At 43.5% G+C, this 18,019-nt stretch overlaps 7 protein-coding genes across 7 annotated transcripts; 1 reads left to right on the forward strand and 6 right to left on the reverse strand.

The window, feature by feature from the left end:
* Positions 1 to 312: 312 nt before the first annotated feature.
* BDB00DRAFT_807659 (elongation factor Tu) lies at positions 313 to 2,451 on the reverse strand. The gene is made up of 6 exons (XM_053122347.1): positions 2,279 to 2,451; positions 2,140 to 2,183; positions 2,003 to 2,060; positions 1,625 to 1,941; positions 1,152 to 1,512; positions 313 to 1,084 (listed from the first exon to the last, which is right to left on the reverse strand). The coding sequence occupies exons 1-6, from the start codon at positions 2,370 to 2,372 to the stop codon at positions 534 to 536; spliced, it is 1,425 nt and encodes a 474-aa protein (XP_052983146.1). The 5' UTR covers positions 2,373 to 2,451; the 3' UTR covers positions 313 to 533.
* Positions 2,452 to 3,191: 740 nt separating this feature from the next.
* On the reverse strand, positions 3,192 to 3,815 carry BDB00DRAFT_732394 (uncharacterized protein; the record flags this gene model as incomplete). Its single annotated transcript, XM_053118339.1, has 3 exons — positions 3,192 to 3,254; positions 3,350 to 3,466; positions 3,555 to 3,815. Coding segments are annotated over 3 exons (441 nt in total), but the record flags the coding sequence as incomplete, so codon positions are not given.
* Positions 3,816 to 7,577: 3,762 nt separating this feature from the next.
* On the reverse strand, positions 7,578 to 8,630 carry BDB00DRAFT_869113 (uncharacterized protein; the record flags this gene model as incomplete). Its single annotated transcript, XM_053126561.1, has 4 exons — positions 7,578 to 7,742; positions 7,874 to 8,071; positions 8,191 to 8,326; positions 8,440 to 8,630. The coding sequence occupies 4 exons, from the start codon at positions 8,628 to 8,630 to the stop codon at positions 7,578 to 7,580; spliced, it is 690 nt and encodes a 229-aa protein (XP_052983148.1).
* Positions 8,631 to 9,840: 1,210 nt separating this feature from the next.
* Positions 9,841 to 13,091, forward strand: BDB00DRAFT_881912 (glycosyl hydrolases family 31-domain-containing protein; the record flags this gene model as incomplete). Its single annotated transcript, XM_053128112.1, has 7 exons — positions 9,841 to 10,521; positions 10,595 to 10,828; positions 10,937 to 11,329; positions 11,405 to 11,755; positions 11,816 to 12,397; positions 12,467 to 12,655; positions 12,735 to 13,091. The coding sequence occupies 7 exons, from the start codon at positions 9,841 to 9,843 to the stop codon at positions 13,089 to 13,091; spliced, it is 2,787 nt and encodes a 928-aa protein (XP_052983149.1).
* A 70-nt stretch (positions 13,092 to 13,161) lies between these two features.
* BDB00DRAFT_869115 (uncharacterized protein) lies at positions 13,162 to 13,695 on the reverse strand (the record flags this gene model as incomplete). The annotated part of the gene is made up of 4 exons (XM_053126562.1): positions 13,162 to 13,248; positions 13,311 to 13,390; positions 13,456 to 13,513; positions 13,603 to 13,695. The coding sequence occupies 4 exons, from the start codon at positions 13,693 to 13,695 to the stop codon at positions 13,162 to 13,164; spliced, it is 318 nt and encodes a 105-aa protein (XP_052983150.1).
* A 639-nt stretch (positions 13,696 to 14,334) lies between these two features.
* On the reverse strand, positions 14,335 to 14,688 carry BDB00DRAFT_757555 (30S ribosomal protein S17; the record flags this gene model as incomplete). The annotated part of the gene is made up of 2 exons (XM_053118997.1): positions 14,335 to 14,487; positions 14,590 to 14,688. 2 exons carry the CDS (start codon positions 14,686 to 14,688, stop codon positions 14,335 to 14,337), a joined length of 252 nt encoding a protein of 83 aa, XP_052983151.1.
* Positions 14,689 to 15,010: 322 nt separating this feature from the next.
* BDB00DRAFT_869117 (uncharacterized protein) lies at positions 15,011 to 17,525 on the reverse strand (the record flags this gene model as incomplete). The annotated part of the gene is made up of 3 exons (XM_053126563.1): positions 15,011 to 16,386; positions 16,482 to 16,640; positions 16,775 to 17,525. The coding sequence occupies 3 exons, from the start codon at positions 17,523 to 17,525 to the stop codon at positions 15,011 to 15,013; spliced, it is 2,286 nt and encodes a 761-aa protein (XP_052983152.1).
* Positions 17,526 to 18,019: the final 494 nt, after the last annotated feature.

Genomic DNA, 18,019 nt, shown 5'->3' on the forward strand with positions numbered 1-18,019 from the left:
CAGCCGTACCATCTTTCACTTTGTGGTAAGCTATCATAGCTGTAACAATATGTGGCATTTGCATGGTGACGGCGTTGCCGTCGAAGGCAGAGTTGATATACAAGACTGCCACAAACTTAAGTTCAACCTTCTGCCTTTTGAAAATATCACATAATTGTACATGTTCAAGGAGGCTGTTCTTACACATGACTGCGAAGAGTTTATGTACTTGTTCATCATCACATATCGAAAGTTTGTTTCAAGAACATTGCTGCAATATGGTAAATATCAGTACACACAAGTGCACACTCAAGCATAAGCACCCCAATGAAATTTAGAATAAAAGCAACCTTTTTATACGTAATAACAGCACCCAGATTGAACTGGAAAGAGGTATTTGATGCCCAACATTAGCAAAATGGTTTTATATACTTTTTTTTCTATTTCATGCAAAATTACAGATACAACACCAACAAGTGGGGAAATGCTTCGTTATATTATATGTACTAGGAGAGGGGTGGGTGAGGGTGCGGGAGCGGAAAAAGATAATTCGTTTAATCCACCAACTTGGTAACGACACCAGTACCAACGGTCTTGCCACCTTCACGGACGGTGAAGCGCTGACCCTCTTCAAGGGCGACATCGTGGATAAGCTCGCATGCAAGTTCAACATTATCACCAGGCATGATCAACTTGTCATCAGGATCTTCAGTACCTTCGGGGTGGGTCAAGCTGACAGTGACATCGGTGGTACGGACGAACATCTGGGGACGATAGTTGTTGACGAAAGGAGTGTGACGACCACCTTCTTCCTTGGTCAAGATATAGAACTGAGCCATGAACTTCTTGTGGGACTTGACAGTACCAGGAGCGCAAAGAACCTGACCACGACGGATCTGTTCGCGCTTGACACCACGCAAGAGAGCACCCATGTTGTCACCAGCCTCACCACGGTCCAACTCCTTACGGAACATTTCAACACCAGTCAAGGTGGTCTTCAAGGGAGCGCCCATACCGACAATTTCGACTTCAGAGCCCTTGGTGATTGTACCACGCTCGACACGGCCAGTGGCAACAGTACCACGACCAGAGATAGAGAAGACATCTACAGAGAAGAATATCATGTTATAGACGATCCGTAGACAATAGTTCACTGATCCAATGATAATTACCTTCAATGGGCATCAAGAAAGGCTTGTCCAAGTCACGGACGGGAGTAGGGATGTGCGAATCGACAGCAGCCATCAATTCAAGAATGGCCTTCTCACCAATCTCGGGATCACGGCCCTCAAGAGCAGCCAAAGCGGAACCCTTGACGATGGGGGTGTTCTCACCATCGAAACCGTATTCGGCCAATAGATCGCGCATTTCCATCTCGACGAGCTCGAGCATTTCTTCGTCATCGACAGCATCGACCTTGTTGATGAAGACGGTCAAATTTTGGACACCGACTTGGCGGGCCAACAACAAATGCTCACGGGTCTGAGGCATTTGACCGTCGGTGGCGGAGACGACAATAATGGCACCATCCATCTAAAATTGGGCATATGTGCGTATAAGTTTTTTTTATTTTACCATATTCCACACACACCTCGTACTATTATCATCGACACCCCTATTTCACAGATTAGATATGATAACGAACCTGAGCTGCACCAGTAATCATGTTCTTGATATAATCAGCGTGACCAGGACAGTCAACGTGGGCATAATGACGGTTTTCGGTTTCGTACTCGACGTGGGCAGTGGAGATGGTAATACCACGGGCCTTTTCCTCAGGAGCCTTGTCAATCTGGTTGTAGTCCATGAAGGTGGTGCTACCGCTCTGGGTAGCCAAAGTCTTGGTGATAGCAGCAGTCAAGGTGGTCTTGCCGTGATCAACGTGGCCAATAGTACCAATATTGACGTGGGGCTTACCACGAGAGAACTTGCCACCAGCCTCAGAAGCCATACCGCGACGACCTATCCACCTTGTGTTATTGAACGATTTTCCCCTTTTCTTTTATTTTCATTTTTGGCTTACCGAACATCATCATGCGGGGTGCGGAGGAAACATAAGCTTCGTGCAAGAGGTTGGCAGTCTATAGAGCATAGAAATATCACCTTTCCAAGTTAATAAAATTTTTTCCCTATCATGTGCTACGCCTAAAATCCACATACCAGCTTGTTGCCCGAAGAAAGGGCCATACGAGTAGAAGCGAAAGCTAGCATTATAAAAAAAAGAAAGTTAGAACAAGTTCAGGTCCACGGATCCTAATTCCGTTATCCTTTTCGGAGAAAGAGAAAAGTATAAACTCACCACTGCGAGAGGCAGAGGAGGAAACACAACGACGAGTGGCGAAACGAGCAGTAGGAGCAGCAGCTCTGTTGACCGCGGTCTTCAAGGCGAACATGGTAGCAATGTGTTGACGATTGGAGAGGAAGTGTCAAAAAAAAAACCGACTGAACCTAGAAATTTACTCTTGGTGGCTCCGTCCGATTTCCAAGGTGACATCACGAAACGGGCAGTCACTGTTCCCCAAAGTGGCAATTTTACCCGACTATTGTAACCACCGTGGATCTGAGATTTGTAGTTGCTACGGTTTTTATGTAACCTAGCAGCAACACGTCGTCATGCGCATAATTTTCTCTCTTGGTAACGGTGTTCGTAGGAACATTTTTCGAAAAAAAAGTAAATAAAAAAAAAACAAAGGCTATTGTTACGATATGTGATATAGAGCCATGTGAGTCTGTTTTACAGCTTTTTACTACATTTTTTTGCATTTTTTCTTTTACTTAAACAACAGGGCGTGATCCAGAAACAAAAAAGAAATAAATCAAGCTAAAGATTAAAAGGGATACTAAAGATGTAAAGATGGAATCATTCCAGGAAGAAGGACGCATGGGGTGGGGACCTGTTATTAGGCTTCATCTCGATGAACAGTGAGTGAGAGTCTGCTCAAAAAGTACCACCATTGGGGAACTGTGGTAAACCAATCAGTTGTTTGGGCTGCACCCTGGAGCGCATCTTGTTCACTTGGATAGGTCGTCTGCAGTTGGCCAATAAACAGCTCCCACTTCTTTTTCATTTGCTTGACCGTAGTAGATTTCTTTGAAGCGAGCAGCTCAAGATCATCAACCTGCTTCTGGACGGTGGGATTACTGGATGTGTCTTCCATTTGCTTCTCTTGCTTGACAATCTCGTCAAACACTGCCTCGACCAGTTCGTCATCAGAGTAGTCTCCAGGCACAACGTTGATGCAACCGTATTGCGATCGTCCAGTATTGCAGTCGGCCTAATAGTTCAGTAAAGAGAGTTAATTATCAGAAGGAAGGAACATATATACGGGGGCAAAAAATCACAAGATATAAAAAATTACACAATGGATACCTTAAAGTCGCAGCATCGGATACAAAAACGCTTATTGGCAGGTTCTACCAAATTGACAAAGTAATTGTAACCTAGGCATTTGGCACCAATGGGTTTACCCTTGTTGTGGTCATCATACTGAAATATAAAAAAGAACAATGGTTTAATGAATGATTGTTCTTTTTTTGTAGATGTTTTTTTATATAAAGTGGAATCTTGTTTTCACCTGACCACCGTCATCGCTCGCAAGCAAGCCAAACTTTGTCGGGTCCATATAGCCTGTCACTTGCGTGTAATTTGACGTCTTGCTGTAATGCGCCTTGGTAATGAAACCTTTAGGGAACTCTTCATTTCCTTCCACGACTGATTTTGACGTGCAGTGAGCAACACCGTAGTCCTCGGTCGGCGCCACTTCAACATTGGGCTGAGGCGGTAAGAAAAAGCAATAGTCATTTTCACCAGCAATTTTGACACGAGGTCCCTGTTGCTGTTGATCTGGAGTAGTAGCGGTGGCTTTAATTTTGCCTGAGCCGTTGTCGTTCTTCTTTGCTGCTGCTGCTGCTTCTGTCGCAGTAGCAGTAGCATTATGCTTTTTGTCATTGACTGCCTTTTCTTCTTCTTCCTTCGTCTTCTTGTCTTGCTCATCCTGTTTTTCTTCGGATTTTGGCAGGTTTTTGTCAGCTAAGGCTGGAGCAGGAGCGTTGTGAGCGGATGCACCAGCAGTGTCGGAGACGGGCATTTCTTTGTCGGCAACATTGGCAGCACCACTGCTCTTTTTATTAGGATCGCTGGTATTGTCGTTGGTGGCAGCATGGGATGTCGCAGTAGAGCCGGCATTGTCTTCAGGCTTAATAGCTGCAGCTGGAATTGCGGCAGCTGGGTTACTCGCAGCAGGGGTGTCGACATTCTTTGGTGGTTGTTGTTGTGACGATTCAGGAAGCTGTTGCGGCGTGGCATTATTGTCGGTGGTGGTAGTCGTTTCGTCGGCAAATGTGGAAGCTATTAAAAATAGCAAAAAGGAAAGTATGACCAAATAGTAGCACGGTTTAAGCATCTTGAAAGAAAAAAAATATATAGAATTGATGGAAGCTATTAATATGAGAAACAGAAAGGAAAGAGAACCATGGCCATATTTATATACTATGTGGTTCCTTAATCGACGGATCCGTTTCGGGGAAATGACTGATAGCTTACATGTAGTATCAAGGTCAAGGAAGGAGAAAGGAAAAAAAATCTGCTCATGGTTTGAACGTGCATATGTGATAAAAATAGGACCATAGTAATTATACATAGTCGTTTGCTGTATAGACAAGATGGCAAGTGTGAATGTTCTCGGCCACCATTGCCCAGTCTCTCGCATCATGTAACTAAGTCTAAAAGATATCCAAGTCAGCCCAATTAGAACAGATGCAGTAACAGTAAGCACCAAGTGCCAACATTTGACTCCTTACATGTTCTAATGGAGACGAGGTGTCCTTGAACTCTGTTCCTGGAAAAGAGAAGCACTACTCTCTGGTCAGTAGTTATCTATTAAGGGAGAACAGGAGGGGTGTCTTGAATAACAAGAGGGCGGCAAAATTACTCAAGTTCTCAAGTATGCAAAGTCGTGCTATGATACTCGAAATATGTAATCATGTTTTTTTTAAACGTAAAAGTGTATATTGTCGTTTGCTGTCTGTGTGCTAAAAAAAAGTTGGTGATCTACGAAGGGGTGCTTTTTTTTTTCGATCAAAAAATAAAACATCAGACAACAAGTTCTGAAGAAATATACAAAGCGATAAATTTGCTTATACTTTTTACAGTAACACGTATGTAGAATTGATATGACCAAATAGAGAGAAAAAGAGAGGGGAAAGAGGAGAAAGACAAGATGTATAGTACAAAGGATTTACACCTAAGCTTGTTACTACTGTATACTGGTTTGCCCAACCACTGGTACACCCTCGTCCCCACCCGCCCCCAACCATTTTGCGGGATTTCTGTGAGCAAGAGGGTTTTGCTCTTTTACATACCTCTTCAGTAAGTATCACCACTGAAGCTGCGGCAAATCTTTCATGCCTCCTTGAGCATGATAGAAAGAATAACAGGGATAAATGTTCTAGGCCATAACATTAACATGTACAGTATACATAAAAACTTACCCTCAAATATGGTTTTTTGTTGTGTCAAATGTGTTTTGTACCCATCTTTAGAAAAGGACGTGCATTCTGCTTGTGGAAGCTGACGCGGAATAACTTTCTACTTCAAACGCTCTATATATCACTTAAGGCAGCGATCATTTCCTTCCCTATACTATCTTCTACTATGTGGTGCATCTATAAACTTGCTAAGGAGGTGGAATGATAAAATGAATCTCGGCCAATGAACTTCAAGGAGGTCGAAGAAAAAATTTACTCCTACTGCTTACTAGTCTACTACTTGCTACTTATTAGCTCTATGATATTCAACCCAGCCCGTAAAAGAGCAACCGAGGAGTAAGAAGAAGGATCAAATCTAATCCGCGTAGGACTAAACGTTTTAAGGGAAAGGGGAGTTGAAAAGAAGAGTTGACATCCGTAGTGAGGTACGTAATTGAACGAGTGGCTATTATTACATACATGAATTCAACCACGCACTTGTAATAGCAGCAGTCGTCAAATTTAGCGCTGCGCATGTATGCATGTACGCACAACCCGCTATTGTGTACGTAGAAGAGATGCACATCGTTTTTTTTATCTAGCTGTGGGACAAAATAAAGCGATATAAATTTACTACGCATTATGGCACATCAGTCCTCCTTTTTTCTAGGCAACCAATGTGCGCTACTTGAAGTGAACGACAACTGATATTTGTGTTCAAGTCTACCAACTGTTGCCAATTTTGTCTCGATCCTTTGACACATCTTAGAATCTAAAATTGACAGAAAAAGTATAGGTTTCAAAAGAATATGGCATTGCAGTCCTATTGAGTCTGATTTCTTTTTCTGCACGTCAAAGTCAAAGTTTATTGGGTGCAGCTGATTCACATTGTGTCAGGTTAAGAAAGTTAAAGTATGTCAGCATATGTTGTACACTAAAAACATCGCATGTATAAGCAAGTAGTAAATTACTGTTACAGTATGTGTAGACAAGCCAAACCTGTTGTATTATATCAACGAAACTGCCGTCAGCAGAGAATTGGCAGTAACAGCAAGCAGCAACAGGTTAATAAATTATTTACAGTAACTGCGTGGTAATCCTGGAAATAGACTTTACAAGGATAATATTTTTTAACGCATTTCCCCCACCTTTCGACCGCAAAACGCTTTTATACATAGAGACAGGTACTTAGTAGTACAGTAGCAACACAGAAAAGATATTTTCTGCTGTAGCCAAATATACAGCCTACATATAATATTATAAACAAGGTCTTCTTCTTTTCAAAAGCTGTCATTTACTTTAGCAAGTCGTATGCAAAACAGCAGGCAGGAAGAAAATACAGAATAGTAAATCAAAAGAACCCCTTTTCGTATTTACACATTCTCCAAAAGCCGATTACGAAATCGACATTTTAGCCCACTCTACTTTGATTATTTCGGCACATATAGAAGCAAACAAGTAAGAGCCACCATTCTTTGGAAAACCAAAGTTAGAACATGCACAGGAAAACAAGCTGCTGGATAAATTGAAAAGTGTAAGTGATTTTTTCTTCCTGGATGGTTGCGGAGGAATTGTGGATACCCGGAAGGTGTGTGCCCTAAACAATGCATAAAACCGAATTCCGATGCGCAATGATTCATTGGTATTTTCGGAATGCGTATCCTTTCAGTGATCATGTATGTTTGTTACATTTGTACAACAACGTACGAATGGCGGAGGTGCGTTTGGCGGGACATGGTTGGATAATGCGCTTCAATTTGTTCATGGAAGTCATTACTGATGAATAAGGAGGGACTTTCAAAGTTTCTATCTAGTAAAGGATGCAGGGACTCCGGTGCTTTGACGTGATAAAGATACCTATCATATACCAAATACATAGCTTTACGATGGATATATAAGCTTGTCATAAACTAATATATATAAGCTTTAGCAAGAGCTATATATTAGTCCTATTGTATACATACAGATCAAAAAGAACTCTTTAAACGATACTGCACTGTTCCTGCACCATGCTTTTACTACGTGTGTACTATTATACAACATATGAAATGCCTGTGACGAGGCAGGAATCGCGAGACGGAAAGAAAAAAAGAGAGATTACTACAAAAGCAACAAATCGATATATGATAATGTTACAGATGTCCTGTCATCTTGGCCCGTTGCTGCTGCTGCTGCTGTGGTTGATGATGATGTTGCTGTTGTTGATATTGCGTGGTAGAAGGCGCCATCCCAAACTCGCTGGTGACTGGTATACTATTTTCGATGCAAATAGCCTTGATCGCTGCGTAATGATGAATCTAAAAAGAAAACGAGATGCCTTGTGTCACCCCATTGCCACCCAAACCCTGATTCTATGTTTCACGGGCTGCTGTCGTAATAATAGTCCCCACAGAACAGTAGTAAAGTTCCCCCTCCCCCATCATCTTACCGCATGCATACAACAGTACCACAGCTCACGATCGAACGTAGAATGAAACAAGGCCCTTGGAACGCTGGCTGAGGCATCAATGGTGGCAGCGAGCTTCACCGGGGTATCTAGTGGCACCTTGTCTGCGATATCTTTAAACTTGTTTTGCATGTCCCGAAAACAACAGGCAGCTTCCCGACGGTCTCGTTCCATTGGTTGCTGTGCAAAATGAAGATGGTTCCACCAACGTACATACGTCAATATTAAGAAATTCCTCCTCGGGGCGTTCCTTCTTCTTCTCAATGTATCTATATCTTCTTTTTTATGACCCAACCTACTTCACGTGAGCGAGCATCAAAGTCAACGGTCCATAATTCATCATCATCTTCATGATGATGATGCTGACCTTGCTGGTGCTGATTTTTTAATTGTGGATTGCCCGCCAGCAAAAGATTGAAATGATCGTACACGTGCCTAAATGTAAAATCGTTTTTCCGCAATAAACATCATAAGCACCCTTCCACTTACTCTCACTTTTCCTCCCTCCTCCCTTTGCATTAGAATCTTTGATTTGAGAGATTATATACCGTATATGCTTGCCGATGGTTCCCCCAGGCATAACGGTGGATGGCCGTTTAAAGGCGTCATCGTCAGGAATATGCTGAAGTAGATCAATCACTTGTTGTAACAGTTGGTCTGTAGCCATATAGATTGCTGATTTCTGTTGACTATTGCTGTTGTTATAATGCGCTGTTCCCGCGAGAACTGATGATGACATGGCTAATTCTTGTAACGTTTCGAGAGAGAAAGAGAAAAAAGGGTCAAAAAGAAGAGGAGAGAGAGAGAAGGAAACTGCGCCAACCCGTGCATTTAATGCAAAAAAAAAAAACCTCGGAGAATCAAAAGGCACCACGTATTGCGCACAATCGGTCATGTCAGTTGTTTGCCCTCATTTTAATTTGCGCCATATTGCGCATTGGGATACACTGCTATTCTCGGTTGTATTAAAGTCGTCTGTTTATCTAGTTTTTTTTTCTTTTCACATGAGGAAGCTTGCATATACTGGGGTATAGCGCATGACGGTGTTGATACGTTAGCACCTTGTTATACTGTATTATTACAAGTAAAGTAGGAGCCAGGCCCAGGTGCATTCACACTTCACATAGCATCACATAGTGGACTCGATTCAACAAGGTACCAAGGGGGGGGGGTACTTCTTCACTCTCGGAGGTGCTTTCCTGACACATATATTTGGATGATGGGATATGCCATGCAAAAAGAACGCTAACGACGAGAGTCAACAAGGCTCTTTTGCTTCTGGTCATCCTCGCGGAAACAATGACGTACGTGCACGTCCAATTAATCGTCACTTGATTCATGCTGGTGCTCGAAACTCTTAAAGTGCCTGATGTTGAGATTAGGAAAATCATGCAAGTTGGCAGACTTGTTGTTGTTAAAGCGTTGCTCCTAGTAGATATCGACTTTCGCTCACGTAAGATTGGATCCAAAGAAGAGAAACCATTTGCTTATTTCTGAATAGCCGCGATTACTTCTTTATGTATGGTGTATTGATATCTGTCAATAAGAAACGTGCAACTGGGCGACAACTCGCAATCGCGTGTGATGAGACGCATGCAGAGTTCACCAGCAAATAATATTTGCAAGCGTTGATGTTCTATGAAGACAAATCGTATGGAGTCATAAGAGGGTGTAACTTGTTTCTATGTGTACAGTATCTAATACCTTTAATTTTCGGAGAGCACGGCAGTAATAAATTCAGACCAACGTAGAACGGTGCAACAAAAGAGAACCGGACAGCATTACACGTAATTTTTTTGTCCGCTTCTTCCTTTTCTCCAACATCACCCAAGCATCCTTTCCCCAATCACCAGAAAATGACGTCGTGCGGACTAGGACGTCTATCCAGGCTTCGTGTCCTCATTACCCTTGGCCTGGTGCTTACATTGGCTACTACTACAACTCTAGCAATGAAAAAAGATGACTTTAAAACTTGCGCACAGTCCGGATTCTGTCGCCGCAATCGAGCCTATGCCGACATGGTCACTGAAAGCACTTACCAATCACCCTACACACTTGTTGCAGAGAGTGTGCAGACGGTGGACAAGTCTCATATTCATGCCGATGTCAAAAACACAGAAACCGATATCCTCTTGACTTTGGATATGCACCTTTTGCAAGACAACACAGCACGCGTCCGCATCAATGAAAAGCAGCCAATCAAGCCGCGCTACGAAGACCACGTCAAACATATCCTTCAAGGTGAACCTAAACTTCGGGAAGCCGACACTGTGGAAACGGGTCCTGATGGTCAGGTTACTGTGGTCATGAATAATGATGGTGAAACGAACCGTAAAATCATCATTTATCCCAACCCGCTCCGGATCGAGTTTCTTGTCAACGACTCGCCTGTGGTTTCGCTCAATGACCGAGGTTTATTTAACTTTGAGCATCTCCGCACCAAGGACTCGCACAAACCCAAAATGATTCGTCAGGACAAGGAGGATGGTTCAGAGGAATCAGAGGCACCTTGGGAAAGCGACTCGTGGGAGGAAACTTTCAAGACATGGACGGATCCTAAACCAAATGGCCCTGAAAGTATTGCTATGGATATCACCTTTCATGAATTCGGTCACGTTTATGGTATTCCCGTAAGTATTACGAATTACTCCAGCGCAATGATTACAAAGCAAGTAATGTTAATGCAATACATTCTTTACGTAGGAACACGCTTCCAGTCTATCTCTCAAGGAGACCCGTGGTGGTGACAACGCATACACTGATCCCTATCGCCTGTACAACACTGATGTTTTCGAGTATGCCTTGGACAGCCCTACTTCATTGTATGGTGCTGTGCCACTCATGGTTGCCCATCGCGTGGGCCAATCGGCTGGTGTTTTCTGGATGAACCCATCAGAGACATGGATCGATATTGTAAAATCCAAGAGTGAACAGCAGGTAAAAAAAAAGGCATATCTATTAGTATCAGAGCCCACAAAGAAACCTGTTTAAATAACTTGAGACATACTTCTTCCTTTTTCAAAACATGCTCGGATTATCCACTAGAGCTCTGTTCAAAAAGTACTAAGCTTCGGCAAAAAGGGCAACGACAAAAAGACCTCAACACACACTCACTGGATATCAGAAGCTGGCGTTCTCGATGTCTTTGTGTTCTTTGGTCCAACAACGAAGGACGTTCTTCGTCAGTATACCAAACTGACAGGCACACCCATGCTTCCCCAACAATTTGCACTTGGTTATCACCAGTGTCGTTGGAACTATATCAATCAAAAGGATGTTCTCGAAGTTGACAGTCAGTTTGACGAGCATGACATGCCCTATGATGTCATTTGGTTGGATATCGAATATACGGATGATAGAAAGTATTTCACATGGGAATCCAACAAGTTCCCTGAACCTATCAAGATGGAGCAAGTGCTTGACAGCAAGGGTCGAAAGGTATCAATAAATTTTCAAGACATCAATAGTTGGCCAAAACAATCTCTTCGTTGCTGATATGGAGTCATTTCACAGCTTGTCGTTATTATTGATCCTCACATCAAGCGTGCAGACAACTATCGTATCTGCGAAGAAGCAAAGAAGGATGGTTTGTTTGTGAAGCAACCCAATGGAAACGACTATGAAGCCTGGTGCTGGCCTGGACAATCGTCGTGGGTGGATTACCACAATCCTGAAGCCCGTGACTGGTGGAAGGAGCAGTTCCAGTTTAGCAAGTTTGGAGGCACTCAAGAAAACGTTCATATCTGGAACGACATGAACGAGCCCTCTATTTTCAACGGTCCTGAAATCACCATGCAAAAGGAAATGATCCATCATGGAAACTGGGAGCATCGAGTCCTCCATAACCTTTACAGTTTGCTTTCGGTAAAGACGAGAAATAACTTTAAGCTTGTATACATCACTAAATACCCACACTCCTAATAGTTTGGAAGCACTGCTGATGGTGTCCGTGAACGTACTGCTGTTCAACATCGTCCGTTTGTATTGACGCGCGGCTTTTACGCAGGTGCACAACGATATGGTGCTGTATGGACAGGCGACAACATGGCCAACTGGGAAGCCCTGTACTATTCCAACCCAATGTCTTTAGCAAACAGTATGGGCGCTATTGTATTCACCGGTGCCGATGTTCCTGGCTTCTTCAATAACCCTACTTCTGAATTGCTTGTGCGGTGGTACCAAGCTGCCGTTTTCCAGCCTTTCTTCCGTGGTCATGCCCACATTGATACCAAGCGACGTGAACCCTATCTCGTCCCAGAACCTTACCGAAGCATGACATTGGCTGCTTTACGTGAACGTTACGCCCTTTTGCCTTATTGGTACACTTTGTTCTACGATGCTTCGCAGGTGGGCACTCCCATGATGCGACCCATGGTGATGGAGTTCCCGGATGATGAAAGTTTGTTTGCAACCGAGGATCAGTTTATGGTGGGTGCCGGTATCATGGCCAAGCCTGTCACTGTTGAGGGCGCAACAGAAACGGATGTCTACTTTGCTGGCGATCAGGTAAGAACAAAAAAAAACAGGAGGGCGGGGCTGAGGCCGGTATACTTATTAAATGAGATCATTCTATAGCCATGGTACGACATGCTCACCCATGCGCCCGTTCGCCTTACGGGTCGTCACACTGTCAGTGCACCACTCGGTAAGGTTCCTGCATACTATCGCGGTGGCCAAATTATCCCTCGTCGAGAACGTGTCCGTCGCAGCTCGCACAGTATGAAACTGGATCCATTCACTTTGGTCATTGCTCTTGACGCAAAGGTATATATATAACAGAACAATAGTGGGGAAATATGCGAATGATATTTCTAATTGAACGGGGTGTTGGTTTATATTGAAGGGTAATGCTGAAGGCACGTTATACAACGACGATGGTGAAACGTATGATTACCAGACCGGAGCATACATCCACACCAAGTTCCAATACACCAACGGTGTGTTAACTTGCGAGACCATTCACTCGGATCCAAACAGCACGGCAGCCAAGCAATACGCAAAGGATGTGGGGAAAACCTTACGCATTGAACGTGTCTATATCCTCGGTGTTTCCAAGAAACCTAGCCAAGTACAAGTCGAAGCAGACGGCAAAATCAACAAGGTTGTATTCGAATATGATACAACAAATGCTCGAGTGACTATAAAGGATCCAAAGACATCCATTGCAGAGTGCGGATGGACTGTCAAGGTGGTAGCATAATCATTATAACTAAAAGTGCAAAACAGGAAAATGTACAGAATAAAAAACATGATATCTATTAGAGATTATATTATTGATTGGCATGTGCCAGCTGGACCGATGCTTGGAGTGAATGCATTTGCTGTTTTCCTGAAGATAACAAAGATCGAATCTTGTCCTGGATATCATATACATAGTCAGTATAAACCATTCTTTTTTTTTTAGGGTGCATATGCTTACCAAATCCCTTTCGTTTCGGTATCGTTCAAAGTCTGCACGAGCAAAGTCTCGGATTTCTTGTTTGTCTCGTTTGGCAAGACCTAAACCCCCCTTTATGAGACTTCTTTTTTTTTCTTATTGTTATTATATGCTATTTTTCCCATACCTTTACCACAACGCAAGACCTGTCTATATAACGAGAGTACCTGACCCTTTATCATGAACTGGCAAATGATCGATCAAGAATCAGTTTCCTCTTTTTTTCTTTTTTCTCTCTCTCTCTCTCTTTCCTCAAGGTTGTCAGATTACATACATGCGCTAATGACATTTCAGGATCCCTGAAAAATTTAGGAATAGGAGGTGCCGGCTTTGCTTCACGGGCTAATCGCAGAAGAGTGGCTCTCATTTTTGTAATGTATATATGTATATTATATGTAGTTGGAAAGAAAAGCGGGGGAACCAGGTTCTGAAAGCTGCTGGATTAATAATATTCGGGGAGTTAAGCAAGTGGAAACCATAGTAAGACGTATCATGGCGAAACCCGTTTAATATCCATGACGACCAGTGCCCTTTTGAATGGGTGTCTATTAGGCCCATCAACCCATTTTGTTGTTTCACTGAAGATTGCATCTCTTTCCTTGCATCTATTTGCGCGTTTTTGATAGAATAAACAACCACTGGATCAATTCAACCTCCCAACATCTCCATCAGCTACCACTCGTAAAACACACATGACGAAAAACCCCATATATACAAAATGTCGCGCTCATCCAAGAATAAAAATACAAAATACTTTTTTTTGTTTATACATGGTTTTCCAACTTTGATGACGGGGGGGGAAATATAACAGCATTCGATGCGTCTGTGTCTGTAGGGTTTTGTTGGTTGTGTAAGAAAAAAAAGAAGCAGAGAAAGATACAACTTTTTATGCTGTACGTCTAAAAAAAATGCAGGGTTGGTTCTTTATATTCGTCGTTGTCGTTATTGTTGCTGGTAATAATATGTGTCATCGTCGTCACTCGTTCGTTCGTTGGGGCGATCTCTTTTATTTCGAGGCGTTGGCACTTCGTACAATTTCAGCAATGGCGAAATGCTTGTTCTTGCTGAGAGGTCGGCATGCTTCAATTCGTACAACATCGCCCAATCCACACAGTTGGTTTTCGTCATGGGCGAGGTAATTTTTGTGTGATTTGATCGTCTGTTGTTATTGTTTATTATTCTGGCATTAGGAAACTCACTCACTCATTGAACAAAAACAATAAAAACTTCTTGTCGCCCCATTGCGTATGTATTGTATTACCTTGAGAACGACAGGGTGCAACTTGCTTCGAGTAACCTTGACCTTGACGGTCTTGCTCATGGACGTGCTGGTCACCATGCCAAAGAATGTTTGCCTCATGTTTTATTATTTATTTTTGTTGGTTATTGGTGTGTGTGCCTTGCCCACAAAAAATGTATCCGTGGGTTGTACGTAGCTGAGTTTGTGTAAAGAGGAGCAAAAAAAAACAGCAGTCAAAATATGCGATTTCTAATGGACGCCATGATAAATGATGTTGTGTGTATGAGATGCTTTATAAGTGGGTGATAATGTACAAAAGATAGGAACACAAAGGAGGAGGAGGAGGAGGAGGAGGGTAACAAAGAAGACGTTCGATCATGTGTAACTTTTTCTTGTGATATAATGAGTGGTAGTGGTGGGTAAGCAAGAAGAAGAAGAGGTTTCACTTGATCTGACTGTCGCTACTATTTCGCTCACTACTGTAATACTTTGCAACAGAACGTGAGTCAGAAGACGATGATGAAGAAAGGTGGTCTACATCATCTGGCTCATCTTGCTGTTGCTGTTGCTGTTGCTGTTGTTGTTGTTGCTGTTGCTGCTGTTGCTTACGACGTCGCTTACTACTACTTACACGTTCTTTTCGTCGTCCGCTTTCTGTTTTGCGTACATTTGCTGCATCCGCTGCTGCTGCTGCTGCTGCTGAAGAAGGAAGGTTATTGATACTGCTCTCGCCCGCCACCATGCTGGCGGGCTCGTCGGAAAAAACCACTGTGCGTCGGTGATGATGATGGTGAATATCTGAAGAAGATAAAGGCGGCGGTGAAGAGGCCGATGAAGCAAAGGACGTTGCACTTCCTGGCGATGTAGCAGAAGCATTAGAGATCCAAGACCGTCGAATGTCGCTACCATCAATAATATCATCGGGCAATACACCGCCTACACCACTAAACCCAGAAGATGATCTAGCACGTTGTTTTTTAGCGTATGCTACAGGATCCTGGTGATGTTGCTGCTGCTGCTGCTGCTGCTGAGGCGATTGTATTAACAAGGATCGACGTTTGGCCCGATATTGTGAGGGTCGCATCGCAGGTGGTTCTTCAACACCACGGCGCGCTGGCAAGGATCGTGTTCGATGTAAATGCCGCTGCTCCTCATACCGCTGTGCAACCATCTCTTGCGACTCGCTAAGTGCAGGAGTAGGCGGGCTGTTGCTTTCATTGCTGTTCGTGGTGACCGATTCCATATCGGACATGCCCAAATACTCATAGTATGACGTTGACATGGGTCGAATATTTCGGTAGATGGTGCACATTATAAACACGTAGGTTGTCCACAGAAACGTCACTGCAATAATCACGTTGACATAGGTTGCTGGGTCACTCAAATAGTACCGCACATGGTTAACCCACTGGATATTGGCGCCCATGAAAAGAACACCAACTGCCATGGCGAGAAAAGATGCGAGCAAGCCACAAACGACGGTAATCGATGCGAATATCCACTTGTGTTTGCACGGTGCGTTTATCTGCCCTGTGAGTTGTCGATATGTTGCTTGGTATGCATTCGCTCGACCCGCTTCCTCGTCACCAACTTCCTCATCATTACTATCCATGGCGTCGTCGTTGTCGCTGACGTCGTTATTTATAGAGTCTCTGTTGTTGGATGCTTGTGCAATGAGGCGCGGCAAGTTGTCAGCAGGTGACTTTCTAAACATGATTTGCAATATCCGGGCAACAGCACCGATGATCAGCATGTGGCCCAGCATACTGTGTATCTGTGAGGCAAACGGGTCATTTTGTGTAAATCCTGAAATAATCGCTACAATATCCGAAAGGAGTTTTTGAGTTATCACTTTTTTGAATTATTTAATTATGCAGCAATACCCCCCCCCCCCAAAGTCCTGGAAATAATACCTCTACCCGTCAAACAAATGATCAACGCATTGACAATATTCCGCTCCCGTAATGCCGGCATCCACGTCTGTAAGCTGACGGCAACTGAAAAGATGCCTCCGGCGAACCATAGCAATCCAAGGTTGATAGCTTGCCAACCTGACCCAAGGATAGGCGTGTCTATTTTTTTGTGTACGTACATAGTTTTTTAATTATCGATCGACCCAACTGGCCCCAGCCGACAACACACACACACACACACACACACCCGCCTAATTTAGTCGCACTCCCACTCATTTCTCCTTCTCCCTTACCTGATGCGATCAGACATACGAACCCCCACAGCGTCAAAACCAATCCTTCATAATATTCGGGCGTGGACGATCGTGGCAACGAAAAGATATTAAGCAAATGCAATAATGCCAGTGATCCGTAACCAAGGAAGCCGCTTCCAATCGCTAAAGGCATCAAACACTGGCCAGCCGAAGCCGATGCTGAACAACTTTCCGTAAAGACCATGGCGCCGACAATGAGATACGCGTAAGCAACGATCAAAACGATCCATCCTATAGCCAAATGGATACTATCTTCCGGCAATATCCGTCCGAGCCAAGTTGAAGCATCGAGATCAAGGAACGATAATAATTTCTGTTGTTGTTGTTGGTGAAAGTGTTCAGGTGTTGCTGTTATGATGGATTGTCGGTATTGGTAGAGACCGAGTGCAATTTGGCCCGAGACAAGCACAAGTAGGGTATAACCGAGAATGCCGAGAATGACTCGTATTAACGTAAGCGTTTCATCGTTATTGTTCGTTGTTGTTGTTGTAGTTGTAGAGACCACTTGTGTGATCCAGCCAGCAATAAAACCCAGTATTGCTATAGCAAAGCCGACCGCCAGGGTATAAAAATGGTATCGACGGTGTCGGCGCGCGCCATGAATAAGGGCAAGGGGAAAGCAGCCGAGGAAAGCAAGAGCCATGAGCGAAAGGTGTGCAATTACAATGGGTTGACGGAATGGCGCATTGACGGAGAAAGATTGTCCAGGTACTTCTACGACGGTGTCCATATTTTATTATTTTATTTTTTTGTGCGTTTCTCAACTCTGCTGTTGCCGACGGTCCATCTAAAACCGCGTGTTTTTTTATGCCGCTTTTTTTTTCTTTGTTTATTTGAAGGAATTTGGATGGGGGGGGGTGGAGAGTGATGAGTGAGTGTGTGAGTGAGTGAGTGATGTGGAGAAAAAAGAAGAGCTTTGTTTCTTTAGAATGTAAGGAGGAAATGAAGGAGAGAGAGAAAGAGAGAAAGAGTGGAAAAGGTGCTAATAGTTAATAGCAATAGCAATATTAGGCAAGTGTATCACACAAAACAATATATGAATCGTCCTGGTACACCATTCATTCTTTCATCCTTTCGAGAGAGCGGGCAACATGTGCCAAAGCCAAATCAGGCAAAGTGAAGCGAGCGGAGCACTTTTGGAGAGACGAAAGCACAAGTCCGGACCCACCCCCCAACGGAACACGAATACTTTTTAATACATCTTGCAGTTTTCATTCAAGTGAC

This window comes from Zychaea mexicana (genome assembly GCF_025766255.1).
Source record: "Zychaea mexicana strain RSA 1403 chromosome Unknown BDB00scaffold_12, whole genome shotgun sequence".
Taxonomy (NCBI): domain Eukaryota; kingdom Fungi; phylum Mucoromycota; class Mucoromycetes; order Mucorales; family Lichtheimiaceae; genus Zychaea; species Zychaea mexicana.